The sequence below is a fragment of the Papaver somniferum genome, chromosome 5, assembly GCF_003573695.1.
Source record: "Papaver somniferum cultivar HN1 chromosome 5, ASM357369v1, whole genome shotgun sequence".
NCBI lineage: Eukaryota > Viridiplantae > Streptophyta > Magnoliopsida > Ranunculales > Papaveraceae > Papaver > Papaver somniferum.
In genome coordinates, this window is record NC_039362.1 from 169,969,614 (window position 1) to 169,996,371 (window position 26,758).

Below are 26,758 nucleotides of genomic sequence, written 5' to 3' on the forward strand. Positions count from 1 at the left end.
AAAAACTAAAATAGAAGAGAAGATTGAAAAAGTGCAGGAGCAGCAAATTGAAAACTGAAAATAGTTAGGGTTCTTGTTTGTCGATGAAAACAAGAAGAAAACTGAACTGACGCGTGGTTTCTTTTCTGCGTTTTTATGCCTATGACTCTAACACACGTGTTGTCAAGGTTAGCTTAGTAAATTTAGCTTTTTCAAATGTTTTCTGGACCGGCTATTAAATGTATTCTCCCGCTGGACTACATATTAACCCGTGTCGGGTTTTTTGGACTAAACAGGAAATTTCCCGTCCAGCTTAGGCAAAAGAGAAGTAGTTCTAAACAAACACGGAAATATTTGTATATTCCGAATTAGAAAAAGACATTTGTCCTCCCATTTACAACTTAGGGGACAAAAGATGTGCTTCCGAACACGGAAATATTGCCATGTGATCATAAGACCATTAAGAAGTAGAGATTACGAAATCACGTAAGAATAAGATGTAATGATTCCGAGAGCTGAGTTCTACACCCGGAAACATCTAGGAGAGCTATTAGATTATAACGTTAAACCGCTGTGTACATAAAAACTAGATTATAACGTTTGACGTTTTTAAATATACAATTATGAAGAAGAAGAGTTAACATGTACTAAAAACTACTAAGAAGCTACACTACTTTGGGATAAGCTCATCTTCCCGAGGAAACTTACAAAAGCTTCTCAATTTCATGGGTGAAGTTTTTCGTCGTTGGTATATACCATTTCTTGAGCAAAACTGGCTGGGTATCTCAGCTCTTTAACTTGGTAATGGATTTAGGCCGAAGCATTCTTTCCCTTAAGAAGAATACCGAACACGTGTAAATACCAGCAACAGCTACTATAAACACTCCAACATATACGCAAACTGCCATAGCCAGGACATACAAGTACCTGCAAGAACAATATTATGCCAGGTAGCATTAATCATATGATGAATAATACACTTCTAGGCTCTTAACAATTTAAAGGGTCATATGAAATGTTATAAATCTGATGCTAAATGAGGTAAATGGTGTCCATACTTACTTCGGGGAAAATACACTCCAAACGAATAGATGGTTTCTCATTGCGAACAAGACGACGGTGAATGCAGTCAGCATAACTGAATTTAAGGCCAACGGAACAAGGCAAGGAAAGCCAATCATCATTTGAAGAAGATGTCCCAAGTCTCCATTCTTGGAGAGCAGCAAATAGCTAGCATCCTTGGTTGATATGTAAAACACCAGGCTGAGAAGGAATAACATTGGAGATGCCATGGTAATAATGAACATCAGAACTCCAGAAAGTAATGTTGAGTGACTCGAGATTCCCTAGCAACAATGATACCAGTCAGTCAAAACTTCTTGTACATTTTACTTTCTGTCATCGTCTATCTTTAGTTTTTCTACATTAGAAAATCATACCACGTACAGAAAGTAGGATACACCAAGAGGCAGAGATAAAACTCACTATAAAAGCTCCTGCAACATCAATAGTGGCAAGAGTGTTGCTGTTCCCAAGGCCAAAATGGCCAGCCATTCCCAGAAAGTACAATGCTGCAACCTACAGAGTGTAGTATTAGCACATGGAAAATGCAGTATTTGCATATGGATAACGAAAGGAGTTGGCATTCGGGAACTGACCTCGACCCAATGTTTGCTATGCGTCTCATTGTTGGAAAAGTAGAACATGCTCCCCAGAATTTGAAAGAAAAGCAACAAGACAGGCATTGCATTAACTGGTTGCTGAAGTAAGAGTTGTAGAAGGCACCAACATACTGTGTATGTCAATCCAATCAAGTGCAAAGAATATTTTACAGCAGGTAGAAGAGATCTGATTTCCATATCTTTGGAAGCAGAATTTACCAAAAGGGATTCGTTGTTTACTTGGTGGTCACGAACTGAAACAGGTGTAACCCATGGTGCTTGTAAAACAGTCACAATTACCGTCATGATAATAGTTGCATAAATACTTTGAGCTATTAAAGTGGAACTATAGTTGGATTGTCCAAATACAGTGCCCTGAAATTCCATGATGTGCATTACTAAAAGGAATCCGGACAAGAACAAGCTGACCTGAATAACCAGAACAATTCTTCTCTTTGGTTCTAGTAGATAAAGATTGAAGGAGCTCATACCGATGATAAAGAGAAGTGAGACAATTTGGAAGGATTGTATTGTAGGAGGATCAGTCTGTTCAAGCCATTTTGATATGTCAGGCAGATGAACCCAATTAACACCACCTTGATGCCAGCCTCTCAATATCCTCCCACAAATAAGCACGAAGATAATGGAATATATTGGGCAATGGTTGCTGCTCTTTAGTCTTTTGATCACATTGCCCATGTTTGGTACTGCTCCTGGAGATGGCAACTGAAAACTTTTACGGAGAAATATCAAATACAATGTGGATGTCAAAAAGTGCCATATGTATTGCTCTTCCTCTACCATAGAACTTGATCCCATACTAAAAACAAAGATCACAACCACAACCAAAGCGTAAACCTCATCCAAATGCCACTTGTAACTGCAGTCAAGAAGCCCTTGGTTCTCTTTAAGGTACACTTCCTTGCACAAACAGAATAGAATAAACAAGAACATTGCACAAGATACAGCCATTGAGGCAATTCCAGGAGCAAGCAGTTCAGGAGGTTTCTGCCAAAGATGAGACTGTTAGAATTTGACGGATTCTCGTCGTGTACAAGGATAGCCATGTAACTCCATCCAACCGTATGTGGTAGATATTATATTGAAAACTACTAGTTAACATCAAGCTCATTGCTACTTACATCAGTGGCTCTCCGTGATAGCCACTCACTTGAAGTTCTTAGAAATTCATTATATGCTGCAAATATGCTCCTAGCATCCTCACTATTATTAGACCTGTACATAAATGAATGTGTAATCAATAAAGGCAACAAGCCAACAATACTACGTAAGCGAATATTTTAATTCCTTATTTTTAAATGGATCATGCCAGTTTCTTTAGTTTACCTAGAAGTTCTGTGTTTTTGAGATGTCCATGAACTGTGGAGAGTTGTGGCTTTTGAGAATAAACAGCAAAACTTCTGCTCAATACTAACTTTGCATGCATTTATTCCTGAACATTGTGCCCCATCATAGTTGTCACATGGATAACTACTACAAGATAAAGCCGGTAACTGTGCTTGCAGTAGTCGAAGTAACTGCCATGAATTTAATTTCAAAGCTCGCAGTTTTTGGTCATCTGTACTCCAAATAGTAGAACAGAGTAGTTTTAGACAGATTCAGATAGGAGCAAAGCATACATGACTCATATCTCAGTCTTAATAATTGTCGCAAGTATCTGGATTCTGACCGAGTCCTAAGGAGCACAGATGAATGGTCTAAACATGCCACATCAATTACAAACGGGAAGAACTGGACCTGCTAGTGAGTCAAAGGCTTCTGACATCAGAACACCAATGTTATTTTTTGGAATTGGTACACCAAAAAGAAGAGCCAATGTTGGTGCTATGTCTACCTGGAGAAATAGAAAAGTGACGAGTTAGAAAGGCAATAAAGCAAGAGTAACAAAACAATGTGCGAAAACACAGAACAAGATCATATTCAGCACAAAATGTCACCATTTGAGTAATATTTTGGCAGGTCATTCCCAAGGAATATTCAGGTCTATAGACATGTCACGCATTACCGGCATATAACTGCATGAACTTGGTGGTATATGACTCGAATGTTCTAGAAAGTAAGGTGTTAAATGGTGAAAAACGAGGCACATACTGCTCAGAAGATTAATCGAGTCATTGTTTTATTGAATCTTTCATGAGGATGATCAACAAAGTATTCTAACGAGTACAGAGAAACGAAAAATAATTATTCAATCTCTACAATAATTACTCAAGTACAAATGAGGCGGAAATAAGAGCAGTTGATTACCTGAGAAGCTGTTTTTCGGGTTGCCAATGCATAATCTGGTAGCTTAGATCCTATACCAATAAAGAGAGCTAAAGAATCTGTTTCCTCATATGAAGATCCACCATGGTTCCCATTTTCAGTCATGCCATGGTCACTGACTACCATCTACAAAAGATGTTTTAGTTAACAAGGGAGTAGTACCACAATTTACTATTTAAGGAGTAGTACCGCAATTTGTTTTTTAAGCACCAACATCTTAAATATGAATTACAACAATGTCCGACGTAATTTGTAAAGACAATAAATAGCAAAATCAAAAAACACAAACCAAAAGTGTCCGCCCATTAGAAGAGTCTTGAGGTAGGTCTGAGCTCATGTGAATTTTCTTAATAACTTCATCCATCTCTTTCAGTTTCGGGATCATCAGGGTACTGGAATTGTAGGACAGATTATAATTTAGCTCTTATAAGAATTAGGAAATTTACTATTGAAACCACAGTGCCAATTGCATGATCCTGAATGAAAAAAGAAGAAATGTGTTACCTACTACGCCCACCAATATGGCCAACATGATCCAAGCCTAGATAGTGAAGAATCTATCAGAAATTTGGAGCAGAAAATAAAATAAATAGATAAAAAGATTAATTCCAAAAGCTTGGAGGAGAATTCTAGAACAATAAGCTGATATTAGAAAGGTATTAACTCTGATAGGTTTATCACTAGCAGAAGTATTAGCCTCGAGAACTAAAATTCGTACCAAAAGATCCCAATCTGTAGCTGTAAGTTCAGCTCCCAAATGTCGAGAAACATTGTGATCCACTTCAACAGTATCTTTGACCTAAAGCGAGGAACTCAGATTATAATAGTACAAAACAAGAACACAAGTATCAAAGTTAAACGTCAACAATGTGTAGACCTACATAAAAACTGCTAACTCCATCATGCCTTGTAAATAATCCAGGAAACAACTTAATCCATGTTTCATCCCCAAGCATCACCATTTTCCAGCCAATGCTGTATAACTGACCTGAAAGATTAGATTATGGATTTTAATAAACTCCGCCTCTATCAAATTTCCATTTTGCTTTGTTATTTATCCTTCCACAAGTTGTAATAAAAGTATAAAACTAACCAAGCAAATTGTCATCTCGAAAAGCTTGTGAATTAAAATTGAACGCCACATCAAGAAATCCCCCAATTGCTCCTGAAACCATTGCCTGCGTATATACATCAACAATTGTTTCAACAAAACACACACAAATAATCTCTTTCATAGGCCATCAAAAAATTCACCTTTAAGCGAGGCATTGTAACTGTTGGAGGAGCTGCTTTCGCGTGGTACCCAATTGCTTTTCCATGAGATAATAATGACTGAGTATATGGCATAGCTTCCATCATAGCTTTAGTTGGAGGTTGATCGCCCCTTCCCAGAACAAACTCTGCTGGAAGACCATCAACAACCTAAACTGACATATGTTGTAATCCCGAAAATGAAAGTTATCCTCCAGATTCACGCCAACAGATTATAATTATAATCAAAAACACTACCAAGTACCAACATTGCCAAGTAGTGTACATACCATTAGTATTAATCGATCAAATGTAGGCGAAATCTTCGACATATCCTGTTAACAAGAACAATTCACTCGACCTAATTACATGTGCATAATGTCAAGCAAAAATATAATAGAAACTGAAATACCTTGTATAAAGATCTCAATTGATTTTGAGACAGATGTTTTATCTGCTCTTGATCTTCTCTGGAACTTGACATTGGATCCCTATAACTCTCCATACCACTGTGAAATCAATCAAGAGCAAATAATAATAAGTGATAGAAGATACCTTGATTATAGAAGACATTTAAAGATGAAATGTATTAGCAGTAATACCTAACGCCAGAGAGAGCTGGTTTGACAGGGAAGAACCCTAAAACAAAGAGTAAAAGACCTAGAATTTGCAGCAGAACTGCAATTATAGTCCATGTCGCCAGTCTACCGCAAGTTAGAGATGATGATGATGACATTTCTAAGGAATTTGAAAAAACATTGGCAGTCGATCTGAGTGCTCCAGGACTGTGTAATTCGGGGGATGAAGGTTAGGGAAAGTAAATGGGATTGGGAATGATAATCAGGGCTAGTTTCGTCTGTTCACAACTGGGAATTAAGTTAGTTCCAATGTTTGGTTCATGTAATGGTGGCTTTTTTCATGGAATCCAGAAATCAGACCAAACATTTATTTTGTCCCCTTTCCCAACTTTCCAGAAACAGTTGTTTTGGATTTGGTTGATACCACTTTTGATCGCCTTCCGGATCTTGAAAGCAAACTAATATCATTGGCAACGAATTTATGATAAACTGATTTCATATATTGAAATTAATAATTCCTTTTTATTAAAATCAAAATGAGGCGTGTACCAAGTACACCATAATTTGTTCGTATCAACCAATATATGACACATCTTGCATGATACAGGGATTGTCAAGAAAATAATAATCACAAGATGTCCATTTGGTATATAATATAAGTTCAGTCCGAACCAATAATGGGATCAAATCAAGTGCTTAATTAATATACAATGCAATTACTTTATTATAACTAAAACAATAATCATAATGCGGAAAGTAAGTAAAAGCACAAAAAAATATTTTATTAACGAGGATCCCGCAAACGCCGAAAAACCCAGGGACCTAATACAGTTTTGAATACTCTTAGATATAAGTCGTTATACAAATACTACTACCAACTTCGTATAACTGAGACTAACTCCAAGTTACCTAGTTCCTTAGTATCCCTGGGCCTACTACCAATATGGTCAATACACGTGAATCCTAAGATAAAGTCCACTATCTTAAGTTGATTCAGCCGTTGTGAAGACTTATATTACTAAACAGTAAAGGACTAATTTGTACCGGTAACCGCTATATCAGTCTCAACAATTAAATCAGATATATATTATTGAGTTATACAGAGACTCTTCCATTTAAATAATATAAACTCCCTTATATCGGTTTAGATCAATCAAGATCTAGATTATCGAGATAATTAAATCTTAGTTTAGAACTTATCAGATTCAGATCCTGAAAAGAACCACCAAATGATAGATCGTCGGTTTACACAACAAGTTATGGAAGTCTATCAAAGATAAACCAACTTGTTGGATCCCGGTCAATCAAATGTGCACGAAGTATAATCACAAAGATCATAATACCAATAAAAAATATTCTTGTCTTTAAAATCTTCGATATTCAATGTACCTGCAAAAATAACTTGATTCCCTTATGATCAATCATGCGCAAAACAGAGTCTGTTAGCAATGGATGGTCAGAAGCCTATCTTCAGTTTTTAAAATATATATGAACTTCGTTTATCCTTGATATGTTCGAGTGACCTTATTTCAAAAGAGAAGGATCGTGAAATAAACAAACTAGGTGCAATCAAAGCTCAACTACCGTTAGTCAATCAAATCAATAATTAGAAACTAAAATAACAATACGAATCCGCTTTCCAACAAACAGTACTTTTAGATGCTTCTTGATCCCATAGTAGTCTTTAAATGAAGCAAACGTAAGAAATTTCACCCAGTTAGAATACTCTCCTCTCTAGGTGAGTATTACGAATAAATACTAATAGGCGGCTTCCCAAACTGACTACAAAATGAAGTGTGTGTGTTTTGGGATGAATTTGTAAGAAGAACAAACTTCACTATTTATAGGTCAAGTAGTTTGGACACCAAGGAATTTCCAAATCCAAAATTATCAAAAGATATGCAATAAATACCATTTTTTGGTGTTTGTCTAATTCCAACTAATATACTAAGATCTCACATGGATGAAAACTCAATATTAGCTAGCATACAAGTATAATTTACTAATATATTCTCCAAAGATATGTTTTACTTACTGAGAAAGTAAATACATACAAATTCGAAAATCAAATAAAATATTCTTAATTATTTAAGTTTGGGATCTCACCTTGAGTACTAAGGGATAAAATTGAACAATAAATGAATAAGATTTTAACACGTATTCAAATACACATAATATCGGCATTGTGAACTTTCCTAAATAGCAAACCGTATTCCGAAATCTATGTAAATCTTATAAATTACATATAGAAACCGGAAATATAATTACTATTACGGATCGGTACTGCAAGAGATCCCTAAGTAAGGATTGGCCCTGATAAGGATCTTAAAGTAGGGATCGGTTCCACTAAAGATCCCTAGAGATTCCTTTCAACAAAGAAACAAGTTTCGCAAGTCTACTTCCTTAAACTCATGTAGTTAAACATAATTTTCTAGGTATGAAATCAACCCAAAGTTCAACACACAATCTAGTAACGAATTACAAAGAAAATGTTATGTCGCATATACAAAGTGAAAACACGGGGGTACCAAAATACACCACCAACTTTTTCGTAAGCAATTTGTATGGACATACTTAAACACAATTCCGAGAGCTCAACTTAATGAATCTCAATCAAGGAATAATATCTAGAGTTGTATCTCTTTCTCTCAAAATCAAAAAGTTTGCAGAGACTAGTCCGTGAACCTGATTTACATGTGAGAGTACTTGGGTGATTTCAAAGATCAATTTCCCAAGTAAGCAATCAAGTCGCATCCAACAAACAAGGATGGATGTATCTGCTTTAATTGATTAACGCACAACCTGTGATATTTCAATTATAAAGATAAACAATATAATGCGGAAAATAAATAACACAAACACCAAAAATTTGTTAAGGAGGAAACCGCAAATGCAAAAAAACCACGGGACCTAGTCCAGATTGAACACCAAACTGTACTAAGCGGCTACAAACACTAGCATACTACCAATTAACTTTGGACTGGAATGTAGTTGAGACCGAATTAAACTCTCACAAAAATTCAGTTACATTCGCGCTCCTTACACCTCTTGAATCCCAGCAGGACTCCGCGCAATTGATTCCCTTAGCTGGCGTCCTTTACATCCTAAGAGTTGTTTCAACTCAATTAAAGACTTTGTATTAATCTTCCTCCCACGGATAAGCCTATATGTGCGACTTCATTTTTGATCGTAGATCAAGGTGATTGGAAATCGATAGCAATAGACAAAGTCTATCTAACCTCAAAATCCAGACTTATGCAACCCGAAGTGCGGCCTAGATTATTATTCACCTCACAAGTATTAAACTTGTAGAATCAATAAAAGTCTGAGATGCATATAACCTTAAAGACTTTTATCTATCATGTTCAAGTGAGCACCTCAAAAATCAAACAAGATCAGGATACTCAAGCTATCATATAAAAAATAGTTGAACATGTCTTCACGAATCTATGAAGTCTTTGTTTTCGCTAAACCCTAAAAGGGTTTTGGAAAATAAAAAAAAAAACGACTTTAGTTTTACAACTAGGACACACCAAAAAGTAGTGTCGGGATTCAAAGATCCCAGTTGCTTGAGGTTCCCCTTTTATAGAATTCAAATCATATATTGCTTTAGGTTTAAGAAAAGATAACATTGGAACCAAGCAAACAATATCCACCGTCAGATGAATCTTTGAATCTGATTAATATAACAAGATATACACTCTGGTTATGATGAACCGTAACCGAACCGTGTATATAGACCACGCCCATGAATGGTTAGTCGGAACTAGCCAACTAAACTATAAGCTTGAGCATTTTCATATGACACTTAAGAATTAACTCGAGTCACAATTATGTGATCACATATGTCTATGGTGTTTTTTTAGATATTATTCAAATGCTAATTATCTCGGAGAAATAATTATGTGCATATTAATTTAATCGACATGGTAAGTAGATGTACGAGGTAAAAATAATTAACATGTTCGTGAACAGTTAAGTCATCGTACATGTACTGGTATGTATACTTTATAACATGATCGAGTTTCGGAGTTCACATAACTTTTCAGGTACGTGTACTGGTATGGATAACCAACCGGTTCCGGGACCAACAATTTTTTTCTAGTTTGCGTAATGGTTTTCGTACTAATCCAGGTTCACGAGTTCACACACTTTTTAAGGTGTGCATACGTGTATGCGTAACAAAAGTTTCTTGTGGATATACAAATACTCCGATACGTATACTTAGTACATGTATAACTTCTTTAGACCTTAGTTTTCCTAATTTGTAATACTGGTATGTACACTGTCTTATATCCGAATTTACAGTAGTTCTACATTTATCTCTAAATCAATTCGAAACATTCTCAAATAACATCAATGACATATATCCCGTTCTAGGCTATTTTCGAATGATATTTCTTGAATCATGATTATGGTCGCGAACAATAAATTTTTCTTACCCGAAATTCATTAAGTATGAAACGTTAACTAACCTTAGTCATATTTCGAGAACTAATTACAAAATAAACTTGACTCAAAATTCTTGATATGCTTATGATAGTTTACTTAGTTATGAGACAACGTCTCATAGATAGAAAGGTGAGTATAACTTGGGAAATAGGTGGTTCAGTCTTCGCTTACCTTTTGTCGAAGAAGTTCTTCAAAAGTTTTGACTGATCTTCTCTTCCAAACGGTAAAACGCAATGATGATTGCCGTGATGTCCGTTTCTCAACTACACTTCTATCCTAATCCGAAACTTAATTAATTGTAGACTAGAAATCAAGATATAGTTTTGAAAACTAAATTTGACAACAAGCTTGAGATTACAGTCTTGTGAGTTTGACCGAGCAATGCTCTAACAATCTCCCCCTTTGTCAATTTTAGGGATAAAACTATCAATACACATGGATAAAAAATAAAGCTTTAAAAACTCCTTGAATCCATCATGTCTTGATTTTCTTGGTTTCTTTAACTCCTTGAATTCTTCGTTACTTCAAGTTGAGATGATTCTGAACGTGTTCAACTCAGCATCGTTGTTGTTGAAGATCTATATCCATACTGATAACAACTTTTAAAAACAAAATATTCTCAATCGTCGTCATACAGAAACATAATATTATCATCTCCTCCAAAGTTCAATTGTGTCACAAATTTGAAGTAATACTACGGTGATATGTTTCTCCCCCTTAATCAATACTTACATCTTTTGCATAATAGGTGAACCTATGGATTATTAATTCACTCCCCCTTACATAATAATCCGTAAACCATATGTACGTAGTGGAAAACTTCTAATTATTTCCCCCCTTTTTGTCAATAAAAATTAGCAAAGGTACGAAAATCACGGGATCGTAATAAATTAAATCAAAAGATATTTCAAGATTTAAAGAGAGTTAGAGATAATACATAATAACATAGTCAATATGTAACTCCTCATATCAACATTATTTAGATGATATCACAAAGTAAGAAAATACTTAGCGCTCATCTAGGAGATTTAAGATACAACCATTCCCTGTAAATTCCACAGCCACACACCCCACAAAGATATACAAATTAAGCACCCCATTTAATGTCATTCCCAAGAGAACAACATGAGTAACCTTACTTTATGAAAAAGAAGGATTTTGCCGGGCATTAACAAATCACATGGATTTGTATCCTGAATATCGACTTAAATTAATCTCAACGCCAGTTATGAACAAAGAGATAGTTTAAATCGGTATGACTCAACATAAAAAAATCTTACAGAGTGTGTAATGCAGTGATAACACAAAAGTGTGATCACAAGTAAATCGATACTGAGAGAAAGTTCTCAAGGAGTTTGTTCTATTTTCCGTTTATAAAAAATATAATAGATTTAACATCTGAGCATATATGAAATCTCAGCTCGATTCACGAAAACGTAAAGGTACATATTTTACAAGACTATTGAATAATTAAACCGATAATGATTACATACTGCAAGTTCGTCTTCCAAAAAAACTCCTAAAAGGAAGAACCAATCTTTTCCGCTAATATTTACACCACGAATGGCTACCAAAAGCGAATAAAAAGATTTCCTTGACAAAGAAGAAGGTGCACATATATATATAAATATATAACACGTTGAGAATCGTGCATCATATGTTCACATATAAACCAGGAAGGTCGTAAACATTCAAGCAACAACGTTTTCAATAACACTTAAGACTTGAACTATGAAACATAATCACAAGTGATTTAATGATAAGAATTGTCTTAAAAGTGTTTGAGAGTATTTTTCTAATGCTAAACATAATAGAAGATTAGTTTTAATGCATCTGGAAAATTTCGGCAGGGATGGTATGCATACCAGGTATGTGTACCAACCCTATATGTGAATTCAAACTGCCAAGATACATGTACCTCAAGGTCGGGGAATTTTGGTATGCATACTGGGTACGTGTACCACAAAAAAAATCACGAACTCAGAACTTCTTTGGTATGCGTATCGGGTAATGTACCGACCCTGTTCCAGTATTTCAGTAGTAGTTCTATAGACTCTCTTTAATCGATTTGAAACATTCCCAAGTGACATCCATGATGAATATCATCGCTCAGGCTATTTTTAAATGATTAATCTTGACTTAAAACTTAGTTTATAAACAATAAATTGTTGTTCACGATATTTGTCAAGAATATGAAAAACAATTGCTTATATTTCGAGAGTTTAAACAAGATAAGCTTGAACTCGAAATTTCTTCTTTGCAATTCACCAAAAACATCGGGTTATCGACATTGTTTGTTTCTTCGAACCTGAACATTTAAGAATCTTAAACACAAATCAAGTTACATAGATATGAACGATACACAAGGTATATGGATCATTAGCCGGATTTGTTTGTCTATCATCAGTACTTCACCTACGGTCCATTATTTCTTAGCTAATAACGAAAAAATAAGAGTACAAAAACAAAAAGGTTTTGATATCAATAGATCATGACATCAAGCATATATTAGTGAAATCATAAAACTTTCTCAAGTTTATAGACATACCTTTTAGATGAATCTAATCGTGAATCCTACGACTTTATCAAATATTCAAAATATTACCCAACATGATATGTGCGCCCTAATTCTTTTGCTTCCCTCACATATTCATAAAATGGCATTTCTTGGTGAGGATGCACTTTCAACACAATCAAGTTGTGTTGTGTTGTGTTGTGTTGTGTTGGGGTGAACAATGTCTTGGTCACCACAGGGGGTTGAAACAAACTTTTTCCACCAATTCTTGCGTTTCACTTTTGGATTATCATGAAAGAGATCACTTCTAGACCCATTCATATCTAAATCCATATTTCCTAGGAAATTTTTAACTTCCAACATCATGGATTTTGCCTTTTCCATAGTCATGGAATTTTTTGGGATATCATTCCCTTTTGCACTCAATGCATCATTGACTTTCTTTGGTATCCACTTCTGAGTGCGTTTAGGAATAACTAAAACCTTCTTCCCATTATTCTCTTCAAGATTTCTCGAAAGAGAATTGGAGTGACTATTCTTTTGTAAGTTAGTCTTTCTCCAACTGGGAGCATCGGATCTTGTCTTCATCTTTACAAAGTTAACCTTTTGATAATCATTACAATTTTGAAAAGGCTTTTTATGACGTTTATAGGCAAGTCTTGATTTACCAGAACAATGATTCTTTACCTAAAGGTTGAATGTTGACAACCCGTAATGTCAAGGGTGTTATCCCTAACATATGATCTAGGTTTGATCACTTCTTGTGATGCCAAAACAAGAACATCGCGAAGTTTCGCATTCCTTATACGAAAACGATATCCCCTTTGCGGGTGACCTTTATTTCCGCAATAATAGCAAACGTAGGGAATGTTCTTAACTGGATTCGTGTGTGCTGGATTTGGAGGTTGATATACTTTGATCCTTCGAACCTTAACTTCCGGTGTAGGTGTTTCACTTTTGACATTAGTGAAAACCTTTGATTGAGAAGAATCACTAGACTTGACAAATTTTACCTCTTTGCTAATACTTGGAGCATTTGTTCCCTTATAGCCCAATCCTCGTGTATCACGATGATTTTTACTTGCTCATAGCATAGTGGTTAATTTGTTTGAACTAGTATTGAACTTTTTCAAGTCCTCTTCCAACATTTTGATTTTATCAAAGCAGCAGCTAAATCAGCCTCAAGGTGTTTTTCTGGGGCGAGAGAAGCACTTTCTCTGTCATCAAAACTACTTTGTTGAGAGTTAATCCTTGTTTCAGCTTCAATAAGTTTCTCTTCCAACAAAAACAAATCTCGACGAAGATTATCACATTCAAAAAATTTTGAATGCACATCTTCTTCTCGATCTTTAAGAAGGGATTGCATTAGTTTATAATCACAATAATAACCTTTAAGGATATTTCTCAATTTCTTGACAGAGAGGAGTCAGAAATAATCGGACATGATGATGGCCTTTTTCTCTTTAAGAAATGGTCAAACAACTTGGTATATTATGAGAATTCCTCATAACATCTTTATCGATATCAGGATCACTTCCGTCAGAAAGTCCATCCAACTGTTCTTCTAGGCATGTCTCCTAGTTATCCATAGTTTTAGATGATGTCTCAGATGTGACAGTTTTCTCACATGAACCCAAAAATTGAAACATTTTTGAATGATTTTGAACTGGTGATACTTTTTTCAAGATTACACTCTTGTCATATAGTCAGATTGCTTCAAACACGGACTTATTAGGTCTTAAACATGTTTGTATACTCTGATACCAATTGAAAATGCGAGGGTACCAAAATACACCACCGACTTTTTCATAGGCAATTTTGGATAAACTTAAACACAATTCCAAGAGTTCAACTTAATGAATCTCAATCAAGGAATAATATCTAGAGTTGTATCTCTTTCTCTCACAATCAGAAAGTTTACAGAGACTAGTCCATGAACCTAATTTATGTGTGAGAGTACTTGGGTGATTCCAAAGATCTATTTTTCAAGTAATTAATCAAGTCGTATCCAACAAACAAGGATGGATATATCTACTTTGATTGATTAACGAACAACCTGTGATATTTCAATTATAAAGATAAACAATATAATGCGGAAAAAAAATAACACAGACACCAAAAATTTTGTTAACGAAGAAACCGCAAATGCAGAAAAACCTCGGACCTAGTCCAAATTGAACACCAGACTGTATTAAGCCGTTATAGACACTATCCTACTACCAATTAACTTCGAACTGGAATGTAGTTTATACCGAATTAAACCTCATAACAATTCAGTTACAGTTGTGCTCCTTACGCCTCTTGAATCCCAGTAGGAATACGCGCAATTGATTCTCTTAGTTGACGTCCTTTACATCCTAAGAGTTGGTTTGACTCAGTTGAATACTTTAAACCAATATGCCTCCCACATATAAGCTTACATGTGTGATTTCCTTTTTGATCGTAGCTGAAGGTGACTGTAAATCGATAACAATAGACAAAGTCTGGCTAACCTCAAAATCCAGACTTATGCAACCCAAAGTGCAGCCTAGATTATTATCCACCTCACAAGTATTAAACTTGCGGAGTCAATCAAAGTCTAAGACGAAGAGAACTTTGAAGATTTATATCTATTTTGTTCAAGTGAGAATCTTAGCAATCAAACAAGATCGGGATACCCAAGCTATCAGATAAACAATATATGAACCTGGATTCACGAATCCCTATGAAGTCTTTGTAGTCGCTAAACCCTAAAAGGATTTTAGGAAGATGACAACTCTAGTTTTACAACTAGGACACACCAAAAAGTAGTGTCGGGATTCAAAGATACAAGTTGCTTGAGGTTGCTTTAGGTTTAAAATAAGATAGCTTTGGAACCAAGCAAACAATAATCATCATTAGGTGAATCTTTGAATCTGATTAACATAACAAGATATACACTCTGGTTAGGATGAACAGCAACCGAACCGTGTACATGGACCACGCTCATGAATGGTTAGTTGAAACTTGCCAACTGAACTATAATCTTGAGCATTTTGATATGACATTTAAGACTTAACTCGAGTTACAATTATGTGATCAAATATGTCTATGGTGTTTTTTCTTAGAGATTATTCAAATGCTAATTGTCTCGGGGAAATAATTTATGTGCGTATGAATTTAATTGACATGGTAAGTAGATGTAAAAGTTACAAATAATTAACCTTTTTGTGAACAATTAAGTCAAAGTACATGTACCAGTATGTATATTTATAACATGACCGAGTTCCGGAGTTCACAAAAATTGCAGGTACGTGTACCGGTATGGATACCAATCGATTCCGGGATCAACAGTTATTTTCTTGTACGCGTACTGGTTTGCGTATCGATCCGTGTTCACAAGTTCACAGACCTTTTAAGGTGTGCATACGTGTGTGCGTACCAAAAATCTCCTGTCGACATACAACTACTCTGATATGTGTACTTAGTACATGTATTATGGCTTCAGAATTTAACAACTTTCCCATTTTGTAAGACTAGTATGTACACTGTCTTACATCCGAATTTACAGTAGTTCTATATTTCTCTCTAAATCAATTCAGAACATTCCCAAATAACATCAATGACGCATATCACCGTTCCAGGCTATTTTCCAATCTTGAGTCATGATTTTGACTGCGAACAATAAATTGTTCTTAACCGAAATTCATCAAGTATGAAATATTCATTAAGATTAGTCATATTTGGAGAACTAATTACAAGATAAACTTGACTCAAAATTCTTGATATGCTTATGATAGTCTAATTAGCTATGCGTCAACGTACCATAGATAAAAAGGTGAATATAACCTGAGAAATAGGTGGTTTGGTCTTCACTTACCTTTTGTTGAAGAACTTTATCCAAAAGCTTCAGTTGATCTTCGCATTCAAACAATGGAACGCAATGATGACTGCCGTGATGTCCGTTTCTCAACTACACTGCTATCCTAATTCGAGACTTAACTAATTGTAGATTAGAAATCAAGATATAGTTTTTAAACTAAATTTGTCAACAAGCTTGAGATTGCAACACTTGTGAGTTTGAATGAGCAATGCTCTAACACGAAGTTCAAAATATAAACGTTATACTTCGTATTCTAATATGCCAAAGCCTTAATCACGACTTGTGTATTGTTTTTTGACACTTTGATCATACTAAAATGATCAAGTCATCATATATATATATATATACACATATATATAACTTCATATGTTATGTTTTCAATATAAACGACTTGGAAGCAACGTAGATAGAAATAGAAACAAGTCAAGCCTACATTACTTGTTAGAGCACTGCTCGGTCGAACTCGCAAGGTTGCTATCTCAAGCTTGTTTTTCAAGTTTAGTTGCCAAAACTATAAGTCTTGATTTCTAGTCTACTTATAACTAAGTCTCGGACTAGGATAGAAAGTGTAGTTGAGCTCTAGACTCCATGACATTTATTCTTGTGTTTTTAAGAAGAATAACTAGAAATTGGAATAGCCATTATTGTGATTACACATAGCTATGTCCAACTTTTTTTCATCTTCGATGTTTTTAGATTTATTTATTTAAATTCTAAAGTTCGTTTGGAAGATGATTTTGTAATATTAATCTTTATGGTTTTATATATTGCAATTTGTTATGGTATATGTGTGTTTGCATCCGTGAACTACGATTGTCCCATACGTGGTCAAAAGTTAAGTCTTTCATATGTCGATATGCAGGTATTGATAAAAAATTGAATGAACTTTTGACAAATAAAAGTTAAAGCCTTTTATGTCATTATTTTGGTGGAAGAAAGGATAAAACTTTTGCGTACAAAGATTAAGTCTATTGTATGTCATTGTGAAAATAGTGATGAAAGATGGAATGAATCTTTGTTTATTCTGCAGTATTGATCTTCCCTGATCCCTATTTTTATGTATATATTGTACGGCTCCGTAAGTTCTCTTATGTTGAGAATTTCCGATTAAATTAATCATGGGTTCCCTTGTTACTAATTTAATTGAGTATTTTGGATACAAATTCATATTCTTATGTGATTTGTTGTCGTCCAAAGAAATCCTTCTTTTATTATGAAAGTAAGGTCGCTCTTGTTGTTCTTTCGGGAATGACATTTTATGGGGGAGAGTTCTTAATTGAACTTATGCTTAATTTCCAAATCTTTGTGGGAAGTGTGGCTGTGGAATATTATAGGGGTTATCTTGAATCTTTATAAACTCCTTGATGAATGCATTTAGTTTCGGCTATATGATTGCAGCTAAAAAGTTGATATGTGCTTTCTTTTGGTCATGAAGTGTCTCTATGGAAATTTCATTATGATCCCACTAGTTTTCGTACCTTTGCCAATTTTATTGATAAAAGGGGGGAGAATTAATGTGTAGTTCACACTACAAATACATATAGTTTTCGGATCATTATGTAAGGGGGAGTGGTTTTCATGTGAGATGAAGTATTGACTAAAGGGGGGTGATACATATCACCATAGTATTGTTGTCAAAGTTGTGATAGAATTGAATTTTGATGTTGTGTAATAATACTATGAAATTGTGTAACAATGATTGAGACCTTTTGTTTTCTCATTGTTATGACTACGGATCTTCAACAACGATGATGATGCATTGAATATCTTTGGAATCATTGGAGTACTTGGAAGTGACGAAGATTTCGAGTAATGTTGAAGAACCAAGGAGATCATGCATGTGGAAGAGAAGCTGCAAAGTTTATTCATTTTGTATTCCATATGTATTGATAGTTTTGTCACTAAAATTGACAAAGGAGGAGATGATAGACACATTTTTGTGTCTAATTTGTCCTCAATGTCCGTATTATTAGTACTTATTTTTGTCCTTATTATGGTGTTTTGTGTGTTTTTAGGTATTTTTTGGAAATAAATAATTTTGAAAAAATCAGCTCGAAAAGTTGCCCGGGGCAACCTTGAAGGACAATTGTTATTCGGACTCTCACTATTGGTTAAGGGGCACCTCAGTTGGACACCTACTATTCGCACCCCAGTTCAGGATAGGGGGACACCCTTCCTTCTTCTCAAATTCAAATAAACTTTTTGGCGGGAAAATATTTTTACTCTCTGGAAGATTTTCAATCAACAAAATGAAGGTGTTATAGGGAGATTAAATCGCTGAAAATTTGTGGTATTGTTCCTGGGACATTTAGAAATCTATTGCGAGTGTTGTGGTCGATTAAATTTGGATAGAATTGGCTAGGGAAGCCACGAACTGGAAACAGGGGAGAACGTGCAGAGAAGAATTATTCACGGGATTTCTTGTGTTTGCATATGGCTGAGATGATCTGGGAGAGTTATAACTATTGTTTGATGCGTATAAAGTCTAAAAAAGGGAAGGATCAGAGCTGGAAACGCGTGGAGAAAGAAAATATCTCAAAATATTCTCTCTTCACTGCCCGAGTAAAGAAGAATTATTTGGAGTTATTGTAAGGGATTTCAGCGTGCATGTGAGTATATAAAGGCACCTTGGGTCGACTACCAGGGGTGTCGAGAGTTGGGAGGAGAAGAGAGGAAGCTGCAGAGGAAGAATCACGAATTCTCTCTGCTGCTGCTGCTGTTCGTGATGAAGATGAAGAACATGAAGAACGGACCAGCAGAAGCAGTCGTTTATAAACAGTGAAACGACTTGCGAACGTGGGTCGTAGGTGTGGGTCTTAGAGATACAACAACAATAGCACTTCTTCTGTGTCGTTCATTTTGGACGCTTTCTGTGGGTCGCACATCCACTGTTTTATTATTTCATCTCCATTTTCATCCTTGTAAAAACCCTTTGAGCAATAAATAAATACTTTGAGCGTATTTTTATCATGATGAGCTAAACCCAACACTGGGACGACAGGAGGTCGAGTTTCATCCATGTGGTAATTTCATTAATTCTTTTATTTACTTTTTGCACTAATTTTAATTGAATTAAGATTTTAAATTAATTACTTGTGATTTCATTTGATGGAGTATGCTTAGTCCTAGGGATTTTTGATATGCCATGCTTAAGAAATACAAGTAATATTTTATAAAATCTATCTTGGCAATAAACTAGTGTTAATATTTGTTTTGCTTTGAACTATAATCGCCTAGAATTAAATTCTGAACCACTTTAAAATGAAAAATGGCCGAATCTTTAGTCCCAGTACTCTTTCCCATATTGTTAATATTTTTTGTATATATTTTTATTTTTAAATCTTTACAAGTCCGAGCAACGAACCTTTACTACCACTTTCAAAACCATAACAGAAGACTGTTAGAGCACTGCTCGGTCGAATTCGCAAGAGTTTCTATCTCAAGCTTGTTTTTCAAGTTTAATTGCCAAAACTATAAATCTTGATTTCTAGTCTACTTATATCTAAGTCTCAGACTAGGATAGAAAGCGCAGTTGAGCTCTAGACTCCACGGTGTTCATCATGCAAAGACGAAGAACTACTCAAGGAACTGGTGGAACTTCATCGACTAAAAGGTATGTGGAGACTTGAACTTATCTATCACTCAAAAGTCTATCTACTCTATCTCCTATATTGAGATAAAAGTCGTATTGTTATATAGACTTCGATTATACACATTTCCTATTTTGAGCCGAGTTCATCTCGCTTATCTATTTCTCGAAATATTTGTTGGTAAACTTTCGCTTTGGCCAAGTTCATCTTTATAAGTGACGAAAGTCATGTTATTATTTAAATATCTTGAAAATCGCTTTGATGAAAAATAGTGTGTGAATAACCTCTATTTAACATCCTCTAAGAATGTTTCAATGATTGAAATGAGAAGTTTAGAATATATAACCTTGAATGGATATAAACATTGTATGTGAACTCATACTTGTGTAAGTCCAAAATCCTTGAACTAAAGTATGCGTACTTTACTAGTTCAGGATGTCCGGAATCTAAGTCCGCGTACCCGTACACGTACTGCCGGAAGTTCACATCCCATGAATTTCTGCTGGAGTTTGTGAACTGAAAACAAACTCAAACCGGATACTTAAGTATGCATACCTGTGTGCATACTTGAGTGGGTTATTTTCTAAAAACGGTTTATTCGTGAACTAAGACGTATATAAACTAAGGAATGCATATTTGCAAAACGTGGGTATAATGTTCATGAGTCGATTCGAGTGAATCAAAATAACTTTTGCTTCGATTGTGTCGTATATACTTCTATGAGATATCAGCAATTGAACAACTCTCTAACTAGTTCTTTTGAGTCATTTGAACTAGTTATGGTGAAGATGAATAAGGTTGACATGAAAGTGCTCATATGGCTAACCATTGGTTAACTACTGTTGAACCAACTAGGTGTACACGTTTAGGTACAGTTACCAAAACCTAAATGAACGTGCATTTCATTTGTTTATAACAAGCTAAATTCTACCTGACGGTTGAAAGATATTAGCTTGAATCCAATCAGGTTTTCATCTAACAGTGAATATTGAATGCTTTGTTGCCAAGGTACTTAGATTGCAAACCCTGATTTGGAGATTATATAAAGGAGAACTCTATCAACTAGGAGACCTAAACCCCACACATCCTATGTGATACTAGTTGTATAAGCTAGAGTCGATTCTCCTTCAACCTTAGGTTTCTACCGAGACCCTGCAGGTTAATGACTTGAAGACTTCATTGGTATTGTGAAGCCTGACCCAATTATTTTCTCTGTAGTTGCGTGATCTGATCTTGTTGTTTCTATCGTGATTGAGTGCAACCGTAAGATTGGCTTGAGATTAAATTCTCCGATAGGAAAGATAGAAAAGTAGTCACAAACATCTTTGTCTCATCGTGTGATTCCACAATATCTTGTTTCGCTAGTCGATTAAGATTATTGTGAGATGATTGATATTTCTAGATTGTTCTTCGGGAATATAAGTTCGGTATATCAATTGGTTCTTGTTCACCTTGATTTATCAAAAGACGGAACAAAACCCGTATATATTTCTCTGGGAGATAGATTTATCTATTCCTGTAGACTTTTCTGTGTGATACATATTTGTTTATTAAAGTCTTCGACTTTGGGTCGTAGCAACTCTTAGTTATGGGTGAGATCAACTAAGGGAATCAAGTGCGTAGTATCCTGCTGGGATCAGAGACGTAAGGAGCGTAATTGTACCTTGGATCAGTGTGAGATTGATTGGGGTTCAACTACAGTCCAGACCGAAGTTAGTTTGTAGTAGGCTAGTGTCTGTAGTGGCTTGATACAATGTGTGTTCAATCTGGACTAGGTTCCGTGGTTTTTCTGAATTTGCGGTTTCCTCGTTAACAAAACTGCTGGTGTCTGTGTTATTTGTTTTTCGCATTATATTTTGTTATATAATTGAAATATCACAGGTTGTGCATTGTATCGATCAATTGGTAAATCCAAACTTTGGTTGTTGATTGAAATTGATCGATCCTTGAATATTGGTCTTTGTTACCGTTGAAGTTATTTCTCATATATTCAATCAGACTCGCAGATTGCTATTTGCTTGAGTAAGTATTGAATTGAGAAATTGAGATATAACTCTTTGATATACTTTTCTTAAGATTGAGTCTAACTGTCCAGTTGATTCTCTTGAAAGTATATTGGAGTTAGTCCATACATATTGCTAAGTGAAATATTAGGGGAGGTTTTTGTACCCCCACTTTTTCAATTGGGATCAGATCAGGCAAACACATTTAAAGACCTTATAAGTCTGTTTTTGTAGCGATCTGACTCTATGGACAGAAATTCTATCTCCATAAACGTACCTCCAGTCTTCGATGGCTCAAACTACTTGTGGTGGGAAATTGCTATGCGTGCTTTTCTTCAAGCTCGTGATTTTCAAACATGGGTACGTGTTGTTAATGGCTATACTCCTCCGGTTGATAATGAAGGCGATATGTCCAGACTAAGGCTGCACAAGAACCGGTCAATAAGACCTGTACCAGACTAGAACTGTACCGGAACCGGTGTAACCGGTACAGGGACCGGGACTGGAGTGAGAGAACCGTTGTGTACCGGTACTGGTAATCGGTTCTGGGGTTGTACCAGCATGTACCGGACCAGATGTCCCGGTTGATATCAACCATTAGATATTTGGATTAGTTTTTAATCGTGGTCGTCCATCCTAGGTATTTGAGGTATATTATCTATCGATTCATCTTTTCTTCCTCATTTTTCTTCTTCTTCTCAAAAGCTAACGGTGTTTACTGTTGCGGCTCACTGAATACTGAAGAGGAGAAGTTGTTATTGTTGAATGAAATCAAAGGTGGTGTTTGTTCTTTGTTGAACATAAAGATTAAATGAAGATGATTATGCTGATGAAGAAAAAGAATCTAAGGATCTGAAATTGGTGAAGAAGGTAATAAAGATTTAGGGTTTGTAAAGGAAGAAGAGTTTATGTCAATTGATTAAATGGGTTGGTGACAAATCGAAGATGAAGCAATATTGCAAATGATTTGATAAATCATAGAAGAAGAATTGAAGTTAGGGTTTTGAATCTAGAGTTGTTGGAGCGAGAATATAAGAGATTATGTTTATTTTTTGCTGCAATTGGAGGAATTACTGGCTCGATTGATCTATGATTGTCTTATTCAGGGATCTGAATCGATCTCTCCTCGCCCCCACAATAAAAAACCCAAAGAAAAGAACACCTTATTCATCCCTAATCTGTGTATATATTGCTTGTTTTAATTGATTTATGCGTTTTTTTTGTTTTTTTTTGTTGTGAAATTGGTTTTTTTGGATGTTAAATTGGTTGGATGGTGAATGTTTTTTTGCATGTTAAACAGTTATGGTCTTATGGATGTGAATTTGATGCCAAGTTGTGCCATCGATTGATTTACTGCCATGGGTTTGAGTTAATTTTCATAGTGGCAGTAAGATAAAATGTTGAGATTGATTTTTGGATCGATTGAACTCAAATTAGATGGGAGTTTAGATGGCTTCCATGAAGAAGATGAGTCTGAGCTGCTGCTGGTGATTAATGGTCTGTTGTTGTTCATATATATCAATATATAATGACCTTCATAGGGGAGATCTAATTTGTTGTCTTGATTTTGTTACCTCTTAGAGTTAATTAGAATAGTCTCATACCTATTTTATCTTTTGATTTTGTTGAATACACATAAATTGATTAATGATTACACTTCATGTGATCGATTTGGAGTCTGGGACATCTTTTGAGTATCAATAGATTTGAATGAAGATGGTTACATAACTGTAGTGGTTAAAAACCCGGTATCGGAGGTACCGGTCAACAGCAAGTACAGGGACCGGTTCCATAAGAGAACCGGGTCGTACCGGACCATGTACAACCTTAGTCTAGACCTAAGGATATTGATAGATATACTCCAGAAGAAATCCTTGCTGCAAAGAAAAATTCTGACGGCTTAAATGCTATCATACTTGCCATTACCCCATATCTTCAGCATCATGTGACTACGTGCACAAAGTCTAAAGATGCCTGGGATATCTTAGAAACCGTATTTGAAGGGAATACCTGTGAAAAAAAAGCTAGGCTTCAAAACCTAAATTCTGATTGGGAAAACCTTCGTAAGGAAGATGAAGATTCATTTGATGAGTTTAATCACAAGGTATCTGAAATTGTTAATGCATCCTTTGCATTGGGAAAGACTATTCCTGAAAAAGACATTGTGATGAAGATTCTCAGATCCCTGCCATCCAGATACGATTATAAGAAGCATGCCATCGTTGAAGGAAATAACGTTGATGAGCTTTCCAGAAATACTCTAATTGGAAAGTTAAAAATTCTTGATCTTAATCAAAACACAGTCAGGACATCCGCGTTCAATGATGTGACTAATGCAAGTGAATTTTCTAACCTGTCTTGGGTTGATGAATGTTGTTCCAATCATGTTGATTTTGATAAATCACTGATAACAGATAAGATCAAGAATTTTGTAAAAATAAGTAAAAGATGTGATAAACTTCTCTCTCCAGTTAATGTTTCAGATGATTCAATACAAGAAAAATCTTCTCTAGGTGTCAACGTCTTGGATGCGTCTGATGCGTGCAATGAACTTTTAGCTGTTGCAGCAGAAATCTCCACATACTCAATTTCTGATTCAGAGTTTGAGTCTGACAAAGAGATTTGTGAATCTTGAATAAAAGTAGAGAGAATCACCAGGAAAATCTTCAACTAAAGGCTTCTTTGAAGAAACTTGAATCATCGCTCCAAGTGAAAACTCTTGAGATAGATTGTCTTAATGACGAATTCACCAGAACCGTGACTCTAAAGGAAAAATAGATTAATTCTCTTAAGAATGACCTGCAAAGGTTATCCGTAAGTTCTAACAAAATCTCAGCAATATAATTCGGCCAGAAGTCTTTTGGAAACACAAATGGTTTGGGGTTTAAAAGCAAAACTATAAACACAAACAACTCTCTTGTTCCGACTAATGCTGGAACAGTGCACGTTGAGTGTTGTGATAAGCAGAAGGCAATTCAACGGAACAAAAAATCTTTATTGATTTGTTCGTTTTGTGGAAATGCAAATCATGTTCAAAGTATGTGTTGGAGATTTAAAAGGAACAACAAAAGAATTGCCAAACTTCAGGAGAACATGCAGAGGATGAATATGGCATTGGATGATCAACAAGGTTTTCATAAAAATCCAGAAATTCCAGATACAGACGAGGTAAGGAATCTGTTTATACAACAAAACTTGATAAGCCACTAGTTGGTAAAAGATGTAAGCATTCGGCTCACTCTGTCACGGTATAATACCAGTGACGTTCGCATCCTCATCTTTAGCTTGAGAAAATGAGGCTTGCATCAAAAGTGGCTCAAGTACTTGTATTTGTGTATTCTTTTCTTATTTTTGTTAAGAAAATATTCTCCTAATAATTTAGATAATGGATAATAAACCATGAAAGACTTTTTCAAAGTTCTGGTAGGGTTTTGGTGGCCATAAATCTATTTATAATCATTTGTGATCAAGTCCTTCATCTCTTTTCCCCTTGAAAGATACAGTTTCATGAATCCTGTAACTAGAAGTACCACAAAAAGGGATGCAGTCGAAGCAGTTAATGTATACCTGTGTGAAGGAATCACTTCCTCAAGGAAGAAGAAATAGATATATACAAATGATGGAGAAGGTTTTTCCTCTAACTGCCTCTTGTCGGTTTGTCATTTTGATAAGGACTTAAGAGGTATGGTGAAAGACTTCATCAACAAAAGAAATGATTTAAAATATCAAATTGTTTCGTCTTTAGAAAAGATAACTCACTATCAGAAAATGTTATCTCTAACAAACAACACCCTCTGTGAGCTAAAAAGAGAACTTAGTGAGTTGACTGATATTTCTGAAGATTTAGAGGAATTGAACGACCCATAATCAATGGTTTTTCAATAGTGAGAAGGAATTCTCGGTAGATGCTCTGAGAAATCTCTACAATGTCTAGGAAACTTCTTGAGAATTTTATTCCTGTGTTTTTAAGAAGAATAGATATAGTTTGGAATAGCCATTATTGTGATTACACATAGCTATGTCCAACGTTTTTTTATCTTCAATGTTTTTAGATTTATTTATTTAAATTCTAAAGTTTGTTTGGAAGATGATTTTGCAATATTAATCTTTATGGTTTTATATATTGCAATTTGTTAGGGAAACTCCTATGGAGCAAAAAATCATCCATATCTTTGTGATAGTCCACATCTTATGGACCAAAAAGTGCTACTATGGATGATTTTAACATCCATATGTTTGTGAGGTCAAGAGGGTACTCCTCAAATCAGTTAAGGGTGTTGTGGAGAGTCTATCCGGTCATTGGATGACCGGATACCCCATCCGGACACTAAGTGTTCGGATCAATATTTTTTTTATTTTATTCCCATCCGGTCCCTTAATGACCGGATGGAGTTTTTTATTTTTTTGACTGAAATTAATTAGTGACTGGTATAAACGTTGGTGATTCAGTTTGGTTGACATGTTGAAACGTTTATAAGAGTTACTGATTCAATTAAGTGTTTTTCTCAAATCATAAACACTTATATCTGTTGCAAAATGTCATTTTTTTCAATCTGGCCACCACCGGATGGATTAATCTTTTTCATTTTTCACCATGGTGGG

The 26,758-nt window shown here is 35.3% G+C and overlaps 1 protein-coding gene across 5 annotated transcripts; it reads right to left on the reverse strand.

Moving 5' to 3' along the window:
• Nucleotides 1–555: 555 nt before the first annotated feature.
• On the reverse strand, nt 556–6,215 carry LOC113283602 (GPI ethanolamine phosphate transferase 2-like). Of its 5 annotated transcripts, XM_026532928.1 has the most exons (17): nt 5,780–6,215; nt 5,590–5,686; nt 5,468–5,512; nt 5,181–5,348; nt 5,020–5,104; nt 4,808–4,914; nt 4,645–4,725; nt 4,431–4,483; nt 4,216–4,318; nt 3,909–4,052; nt 3,399–3,495; nt 2,988–3,219; nt 2,783–2,876; nt 1,638–2,648; nt 1,465–1,557; nt 1,042–1,325; nt 556–906 (listed from the first exon to the last, which is right to left on the reverse strand). In XM_026532928.1, exons 1-17 carry the CDS (start codon nt 5,911–5,913, stop codon nt 765–767), a joined length of 2,970 nt encoding a protein of 989 aa, XP_026388713.1. In that variant the 5' UTR covers nt 5,914–6,215; the 3' UTR covers nt 556–764. The 5 variants fall into 5 exon arrangements, with proteins under 5 accessions (XP_026388713.1, XP_026388715.1, XP_026388714.1 ...); XM_026532930.1 differs by lacking the exon at nt 5,780–6,215 and having other exon boundaries at nt 5,181–5,353; nt 5,468–5,538; nt 5,590–5,624; XM_026532929.1 differs by lacking the exon at nt 5,780–6,215 and having other exon boundaries at nt 5,468–5,538; nt 5,590–5,621.
• Between the last annotated feature and the right edge of the window lie 20,543 nt (nt 6,216–26,758).